This window comes from Chrysochloris asiatica, unplaced genomic scaffold, assembly GCF_000296735.1.
Source record: "Chrysochloris asiatica unplaced genomic scaffold, ChrAsi1.0 scaffold00018, whole genome shotgun sequence".
Classification (NCBI taxonomy): domain Eukaryota; kingdom Metazoa; phylum Chordata; class Mammalia; order Afrosoricida; family Chrysochloridae; genus Chrysochloris; species Chrysochloris asiatica.
Window position 1 is genome coordinate 16,718,925 of NW_006408536.1, and position 9,389 is coordinate 16,728,313.

At 45.6% G+C, this 9,389-nt stretch overlaps 1 protein-coding gene and 1 non-coding gene across 2 annotated transcripts in view; both read left to right on the top strand.

The window, feature by feature from the left end:
- Positions 1–3,008: 3,008 nt before the first annotated feature.
- On the top strand, positions 3,009–3,081 carry TRNAV-UAC. The gene has a single exon. It is a non-coding gene; the product is annotated as a tRNA-Val (tRNA).
- Positions 3,082–6,222: 3,141 nt separating this feature from the next.
- The window catches only part of RS1 (retinoschisin 1), a 35,811-nt gene continuing 32,644 nt past the window's right edge, over positions 6,223–9,389 (top strand). Inside the window, exon 1 of the mRNA XM_006835682.1 lies at positions 6,223–6,274. Within this exon, the coding sequence (XP_006835745.1) occupies positions 6,223–6,274 (52 nt within the window). The remainder of the gene's footprint in view (positions 6,275–9,389) is intronic.

Here is a 9,389-nt window from a genome sequence, read left to right on the forward strand (position 1 = left end):
TACTTCTAAGTACAGGGTGTTGTGCAGATTGATGGGTTTACTTCCAAGTATGGGGCGTGGTTCCAATCCACCAGTTGTTCCTAGGAAACCCTATACAGGGTTGCTATGAGTTGGCACTTAACAACAATATGGGCTTATGCGATTGTGGGGGGGCTGTTGTTGTTGTTAAGTGCCTTGGAGTTTAGTTCCAACTCATAGTGACCCTGGATAGGGTTTCCAAGGAGTGGCTGGTGAGTTTGAACCACTGATCTTGTGGTTCAAACCAACCTTTCGACCCCACATCCATACGTAAGGTGACAAGAGTGAAGAATAAGTGTTCTAGCAAAATGTCTATAATCTGGAAATAGAACACACCCTTTGGAAATTCCCTTTTTGTTCTTTACTGATTGAGGTTTGCCCACATTATAGATTTAATCCCATGTAACCGTAACAGCAACTAGACTAGTGTTTTACCACCATAGCATAAGTAAGATGACACAAAAAATTAACCATCACAGAAATCTTCCATCAGTGAAGCCAAACATTAAGAAAGTAGCACTTTAACAACCGTGATGTCTACATTTGTTATTTTACTCCTTTGTTTCTGTATTTTTCTTATAGTGATTCTGATGGTTATAGGTAATGGGCCCCACAAATCTGAAAGAACAGACTGAAGTGCCAGGCAACCTTGTGACCATCTGAGGTATTATCTGTGCCTATGGTGTGGCGCTGTGGGCTAAGCGTCAGACTGCAAAGTCATTTGAACTACAACATCAGTGGTTCAAGCTCACCAGCTGCTCCTTGGAAATCCTATACAGGGTCGATATGGGTCAGAATCGACTCGACAGCACTTAACAATGATGATTTAAAAGGTGGCAGTCATTCACAGTAGTTTCCAGCAAGTTCTTTGCTTCTGTTTTTGAGGATTTTGTTTAAAAATTACAAAAGACGAATATAAAGGGGGAAAAAGGATCCATTTCTTCACTGGAATGCATACAAAATATTACAGCATATCAAAGTCACCCTTAGGGGAACAATGTCATTATTGCCTTTATGGACTGTGGCCACCCACCATCACTTAAGTATCAGAAGACTGAGTGTGAGCCCAGCCCTGCCACTCACCAGCTGAATGGTCTCAGGCAAGGCCTTCACACTCCCTGGATTCAGTTTCTTCAGCTGAAAACTGGAGATAGTAATAGCTACCACGGCTGCCTCATAGGGCTATTGAACAGGTGTGTGTGTGCGAAAGGAAACCACCAATATTATTATTTTACCAATAATAGAGATTAGAACTAAATTGGGTGGAGAGGAAAGCAAAAGTCTCCCTCCTTGTCAGAAAGGAGAAAAGAACCAAGAAAAGTTTTCACTAAAGACAGAAATCTATGTTGCTGGCACTAGTCGTCCCCCAGTTTCTTTTCTACATGGAAATGAGAGTGAGAACTTGCCCAAGGCCTGGCGTGCCCCTTCTCCCCTCCCCTTAGGACAATGGCCAGTAGAGAGCTAGAGGGAAAGCAAAGCAATCCCTTGAGACACAAGCCAGGACACAACTGGTGAGCAAGCTTCATTTTAGGTCCAGTTCTTGGCAGCCTGGGGCTGACGGGGTGGAAACAGGTGGGATGGAGTTCTTGAGCTTGTGGTCAAGCACGAACCACTGAGCTCTGCGGAAGGCATCCTCTGGTTGGTGGCTCATCTGGGAAGGGTCATCTCCTGGCTCAAGCGTTCCTGTGGGCCTCTTGACATGCAGGAACAGAAAAGCAGCCGACTAGGAGGCCTGGGGATCACCTCACAGGGCGCTAACTGAGGGCACGGCAAAGCTGGTACTAGAAAGCCCAAGCATTCGCTGCAGACCTGCCTCTAACGGTTTCTGTGGCCCAAGTACATGGAACCTGACACCCTCCATCCTCCCACCCACCCAGTACAAACCAGGCCTTCCGCCCACGAGGGCACTGAGGCCCAGAGGGGAGCTGACTAGCTCAGGAGCCAAGATAGGCCTGGCGTCCCGGACGCTCGTGCCCCGCACCTGCTTCTCCCCGGAAGACAGGAGCGGGCCGCGCGGAGGCTTTCAGACCCTCAGGAAGGCTGGTCTCGCCTTCACCCTGTCAGCCTTCGAAGGGGACGGCCGCAGGCTGCAGGCCAAGCCCAACTAGGCCCTTCAACGCGTGCCCCCATTGGTTCCAAGTGGGGCTGCACGCGTGAGGAGGGTGGGTAACGGCGAAAATCCAACCACCCAGAGGCCCGGGGCCCAACACACTCAGGGCGGCAGCCCAGACGCCAGGCCCCCGGGGGAACTCTTCCTCACTTAGGAAGCAGGGTCGGGCGTCGCCCCGTTGTTTGGGGCCCCTTGGCTAGCTTTATCTGGTGTTGGGTCTGTCCACGCCACCGGCCTTCACAGCCCCAGGCTGCCAGCCCTTCCCGCCGACAGGGGGCAGCCACACGCTCTGGGGCTTCGGGGAAAGGTCGGGGCGGTGCAGGCCGGCGGCTAAGTCGAGGCCTTTTCAAACCCTGACAAATGAACTCTGAGGAGAAAAGCACTTCCCTGGCCGCGCCCAAAGCCCGCGCTGCCTGAAACCTGGGCCTCCAACCGACGCCCTTGCCCCCCGGCTCCAATGCTGACAAAAGAGGCGACGGTCGGCTGTCTGACTCGGGCAAGTCGCCAGGCCGTGAAACTCAGGAGCCAGGGGCCGAGAGGGAAAAGTGCGGGTCTCTTAAAACCGAGGGGAACGCCCGAACGCGCAGCGGCCAAGGGAAAAGTTAGGGGGCAGGTGACCAGGAGCGGCGCACTCGGCTAACCTGAGGCCCAGGCCTCGCCCAGGTCTGACGGCAAGAGGGCGAGGCACCCCTCACGGTGGAGCCGGGGCGGGAACGATAGTAACCGCGCCTCAGAGGCGGCACTGGGAAGTGGGGCAAGCCTTGGCGAGGGTGGGATTATGACGGAGAGGCGGGGCTACAACAGAGGGGCGGGGCTACGGCGCAGACGTAGGGCTGATGCATGACCATGAGTAGACTACTGAGAGGCCTGTACCCGTAGTGGTTCCATAGTGTAGTGGTTATCACGTCTGCTTTACACGCAGAAGGTCCTGGGTTCGAGCCCCAGTGGAACCAGAAGGGTAGTGTCACTTTTCCATCTTGAACAGGACCAAAACCAAAGTAATATTCTTACTCTTTTTTGTTTTGTTTTGTTTTTTGGTACATTTTCACTGCAGAAACGAAATGACAGATAACCTAACCTCTCCCCTGATTCCTCCAGGCCGCAGCTGCTATCGCCCGACCTGCGAAATAACGGTAGAAATCTGCCAGGTCTACTGGCTCACGACTCCTAGTTTCCCCAGAGACCAGTAACAATTGGCCGCTGGTGAGATGACAAATCAGGACAAGACAGTTCCCAAGAGCCTCCAACTAAAGCATGGCGAGAGCGCATCGCTTTCATTGCAGTTGAATTATTAAAGGTTATCACATTTTCCATTAAACTCTAAAATACTGAGCGGAAAACAAACAAAAAAACCCTACGTTTTTCTTCTTTTAATATATTGTTCGTTAGAACTCAACGACCCTATGTACTACAGAACTGGTCCGGTGCCATCCTCACAATCGTTGCTCTGAGCCCATTGTTGCAGCCACTGCGTCAATACATATCATTGAGGTTTTCCTCTTTTATACTGATCCTCTAGGTTACCAAGCATCTTCTCCACCGACTCCAAGTACGTGAGATCAAGTCTTGCCATTCTCTCTCCTAAGTAGCATTCTACCTGTACTTCTTCCAAGGTAGATATGTTCATTCTTCGGGCAGTCCATCCCGTATTCTTCAAAAACACCGTAATTCAAAGCCATCAATTCTTCTTTCGTCTTCCTTATTAAATTTCCTTAATAAATTTCCAGCTTTTGCAACTGAAAATACCGTGGCTTGAATCAGATGCATCTTACTCCTCAAGGTGACATCTTTGCTTTTTGCAAAAACACCTTGTAAAGAGGTGTTTTGCAGCAGACTTGTCCAATGCCTTAAGTCTTGACTGCTCCTTTCATGGGTGTTGATTGTGGATCCAAGTAAAATTAAATCCTTGACAACTTCAATTTAGCAGTTCGGTTTGTTGGATAGACATTTGTCTGCTTAATGAAGAATCTAATTACACAGAATAGAACAAGTGTCAGACTTGCAGACATCCAGTAAGTGCTGTTTGAAACGTTTTTCTATTTCCTTTTTACTCCTCTTTACTTGATAAGTTTCATTTGAAGGGGCCTTGTTATGATTATTTTTAATGTTGGGTTTTTAATCTTTAACAAGAGGAATCAAGGAAAGGTGTTTGGGGGCCTGTAGGGTGTGAAGGTTTGGGCCAGGGGTCGGGTGGGATGGATGGCAAAGAGGAAGGAGAAATCCAAACTCTTTTTTTTTTCTACATTTGTCCATATAGTTGGCTCATACAGAGTATACATTTTCATCCTTTTCTAACTCTAATATAATACATGACTGTCTATATTATTACAATCACTCCACTAACTTTATTCTTAATTGCTGTGTAATTTGTTGTTAAAAGTCATTGAGTCGGTTCTGACTCAGGGTTTCCCAGGAGTGGTTAGTGGGTTTGAACTGCCGACCTTGCAATCCAGCGCTTTATCCTGCAGCGCCACACCTGGAATCCAATGGCTTTGTAGTTGTATTAGATAATTATGTCAAAAACGCTTTCTGCTAGCTGAAAGGTCAGAGGTTAAACCCACCCAGCAGTTTCAAGGGAGAACAGACTTGGTGATTTGCTCTCCTAAAGATTAAAACCAAACCCACTGGACTCCCGCTGTGGCACTGTAAGATAAGCACTAGACAGCGAACCACAAGGTTGGTGGTTCAAATGAACCAGCTGCTCCTGGAAATTTCTATACAGGGTCACTATGAATGGGAACTGACTCGACGGCACTTAACAACTACAATAACACTGCCAATGAGCTGATTCTGACTCACAGCCATGTTACCAGACAAAGTAGAACTGCCCTGCAGGGGTTTCAAGGTCCTGGTGTGGCACTGTAGGATCAGCAATGTTCTGCAAACCACAAATTCAGTAGTTCAAACCCACCAGATGCTCCTTGGAAACTCTATATTAGGGCTCTGTGACTCAGAACCAACCCGATGGCATGTAACAAAAATAACAATAAATATTTACAGACGCCGACTGCCACATCTTTCTTCTACATAGTGGCTGGTGAGTTCAAACCACCCACCTTTTTTTGCTTAGCAGAAGGGTGCTTTTGTAAAATTGTTGCTATTGTTGTTGTTGTGTGCCATCAAGTTGGTTCTGACTCATAGCAACCCTATATAGGGCTTCCAAGAGTGGCTGATGTATTTGAACTGCTGACCTTGAGGTTACCAGTTCAGTGCTTGTTTTACAGCATCACACCAGAGATCAGCCTAGGCGACACCATGGGGGGCAGTCCTACCCTTTTATATAAGATTGTTATGAGTCAGAATTGACTCTAAGGCACACACTCACAACAATTATGTTAATTAAGTACTGTTGTAAACACTTTACATGTACCATCCCATATAATTCTCAAAATAACTCTAAGAAGTAGGAATTATTATCACCAATTTTACAGATAAAAAAACTGAGGTAAAGAAACATTAAGTAACTTGCCCAAGGTAACGTAGCGAGGGGCTGAGAATCTGTGCTCTCAAGTGGTCAACTGTCTTTCATAATTAACCAATTCCTTAATCTAAGGTTGTCCCAGTTTCCAATCTTCTGTTATTATAAGGAGCACATCAATGTACATCTTTGTGGGTAACTGTCCTCCCTCTCCCAAATTTAGTATGTTATTGAGTGAATAGGTACCAGCATAATGCTAAATTGCTTCCAAAAGGGAGAATCTATGTCATTTTCATAGAATTCAAGAATGTTAGTGTTCACTGGCAGGAAATTACTCAAGGTCATCCCCCAAGAAGATGATAGTAGAGAAAGGACTAAAATCTGGGACTCCTGATTCGAGTTTCTACTTCCCTCCACTGATTCCCTTACATTTACAGATAAAATAAAACCAGTATCTTCCTTAGCTAAACCAACTTCTGGTGAATTAGTATTTTCTTTGAGACTTCCCCTTGTGGAGGCAGGTAACTCTGGGGGTTAACTCGATGGGGCTTAGCCCAAACACAAAGAACAAAATGGAATAAGATGCTTAATGAGGCCAGCTCTCAAGTTAATCCCCGGCTCCTTAGGGAAGCTCTCCATTTTAATCAAGAAGAGCTGAGACCAGGACAAGGGGAAAATGTCACGCAAGATAGAAGGCTTCTTGTTATTAATTCTCTTTGGCTATGAAGGTATGTGCTTTTCAACCGTTATCATTCGTTAAATCATTAATCATGCAATTGAATTCCTAGTATAATTGAAATACAACCTGATCAATGTAAAAAATCATTATCAATTAGTGGCACATGTTATTGAGTTAATGTGTGAATTCAATAACGATATTTGTGTGGATGCGGTTCTCTTTGTCTTTCCATTGGCTCGCCTTCAAAAGTTCAAAGGATGCTTAAAATGGCAAAGAAAGAAGGAAGGGTCTCGGGAACTGTATAAAATAAGTTGCAACAATTAATAAGAAAGTATGCCCAGAGTCAGTGACGTGGCCACGGAGGACTCAAGTGGAGAATGGAGCTGCCGGCTGACTGGGCTTGTGCACAAGAACACCCACACTTGCAGATGACACCCACGTGGCCAGGACTGGATGACTGGATGATCAGAGCTCAACCAGGAGAAGAAAGAAGGGGGAGCAGGGGGAAAGAAGATTGAGCTGATCCAAGCTGATGAACTTGACCTATGCATACGAATGCAGTGACACAAAAGAGGCGATAAATCCTTACAGCAAGAAACATTCCCACCCCCTCCATATGCAGAGTAGACATAGAGCGGCAACTTGGACTTTGGATACCCAAATACAAAGGCAAGAAGTAACTGGCTTACAAGCCTTCAAGAGGGAACCTAGAGCTAGGTGGCATGGAGGAAGGCAGAATCACCAGTGAGTACTATCCAATTTGTCTAGGTGGAGCTGATGAAATGAAATACAGATGGGTAACGTGCGACACTGTAGTGAATAATGGTTATGAAGACGGACTGTGAGTGTTGGAAATGCAAGGATAGATGTTCTGTAGCAAGGAAGAGAGCGACTATTTCTCCAGTCTAGGAGCGGAGGTCTCTGGGACCACCAACGAATAAGAGCCCAGAACGGGACCCCACCCAGAGAACCCAGGATGCCTGAGATGGACACAGAGATAATGACAGGGAGGGATGAAGCGGCTGGGGACTTTGGATCCAGAGAGGGAAAGGAACTGTGGGCCGAAGACTGAGGGGGAAGGGGGGAGTGTAGAGCACGGGCTTCTAGGATATGCCCTTTGGTCAGAAGACTAGGCATGGAGGGGATTGGAACCATGGCAATGTAAAGATATACGATGGAATGAATATGGAACTGAGGTTCTCTCATGTAAACGATCATATAATTCACAATAAAACATAAAAAAAAAAGAATAAACATGATACAGGATAATAAAACAACAACAACAAAAAATAAGAAAATATGGCACAGTCTCAAATTTTTTTAGGAGCCAAAGATTGTATAATTTAATCTTTCAAACTGGGATGATCTGGAAGCTACAGTAAATGCTATTAATAATTCTGCTGGGACAACAGGTATAAACCAGGACCATCCCAGGCAAATCAGGATGTAAGGTCACCCTAGTTTAAATACAGATTAACATAACACCCACTGGACTCTAATCCAACTCCAAGTCTGACTCAATACACTCCATAAATTTTAAATATCTAAACATAGCCCTGGTAGGAATAGAGATATGTTTAAACAAGGACAAAGGAAAGTCTCTAAATCTAATCCAAATTCCATTTTTATATACTCGGTCTTTGAAATTAATACTCTTTCTTGAGTTTCTCAAGTGGAGAGAATCCATCAACTCATAAGTTCAACGCCTTCCTTTTTAGGTTCATTCCAGGTATGGGTTGACGTTTTGGTTGGTCTGGGTCATTGTTTATTTATCTATGTTCAGTAAATGCATAACGAGAGTAGGGACAACAACAATCTTTATGGTCTTTGTACTATTTCAGTGATCTCTCAAGGTGACTAAATTCATAGAGAGTCAGAATTCCTGGATTGAATCATTCTCTTCTCTACTCCATCATGGTATTTTATTGGCAGGTTGCAACTGCTTCACAATTCCCCGATCTGCTGATTTGTTTTTTAGTTACATTTCTCAGTATCCTGAAGAATCTAGAAAATATAATCCCAAGGTCATTTTTCAAAACCCCAAAATATATTTCTAAATTGATGTTGTTAGTTACAGTCAAGTTGATTCCAGCTCCCGGTAACCCCATGTATCACAAAGTAGAACTGCTCCATAGGGTTTTCTATGCTGTAATTTTTATGGAAAGGTGCTCTGGTAGCATAGTGGTTATGAATCGGGCTGCGAACCTCAGGATCAGCAGTTCGAAACTACCAGCTGTTCCGCGGGAGAAAGATGTGGCTTTCTGCTCCTGTAAAGATTTACAGCCTCGGAAACCGTGTACAGGGTCACTATGAGTCGGAACTGACTCCACGGCACATAACAACAACAACAACAATCTTTATAGAAGTCCTGGTGTGGCACTGTAGGATATACACTGGACTGCTAACAGCAAGGTCAACAGTTCAAACCCACCAGCTGTTCCTCGGAAACCCTATACAGGGTCATTATGAGTCTGAATCAACTCGACAGCACTTAACATGAATGTTTACGGAAGCAAATCACCACAACTTTTCTCCTGTGGTACCACTGGGGTGGGGTCAAGTTGCCGGCCTTTAGGCTAGCAATCCAGTGCAAGCCACTTGTGCAAAATTGTTGTTGTTATTTGGCATTGAGTCCATTCCAGTTCATTCAACCTCACGTGTTTAGCATAGAACTTCACTCCATAGGGTTTTCAAGACTGAAACTTTTTGAAAGCAGATCACTAGGTCTTACTTCCAAGGTGCCTCTGGGTGGGTTTGAATCATCAACCTTTCAGTGGTTGTTAAGTGCCATCTAGTCAGTCAGTTCCAACTCAAAGTGACATTGTATAGGGTTTCTGAGGAGTGGCTGGTAAGTTTGAACCATCGACCTTGCCATTCAAACTGACCTTGCAGTCCTGCGCATTAACCCACAGTGCCACACCAGGCAGGTCTGGGGAACTCCAGACAGCTCCAAAAAGAGCAAAGAATAGCATCTGTCCAGGGGGAATGAATTATGGTCCTGTGAGGCAACTTGGAAAGCTTAAGTTTTTTTACTCATGAACTCTGCCCCCTTTGCCCTCACACAGATTGGACGGTAATCAACCAACCAAAACTGGCCAGTGTGGCTTGGTGACCTACTGTGCACTCAACTCTGAGCTAGAGGGAGGCTCGGGGGTGGGGGGGTG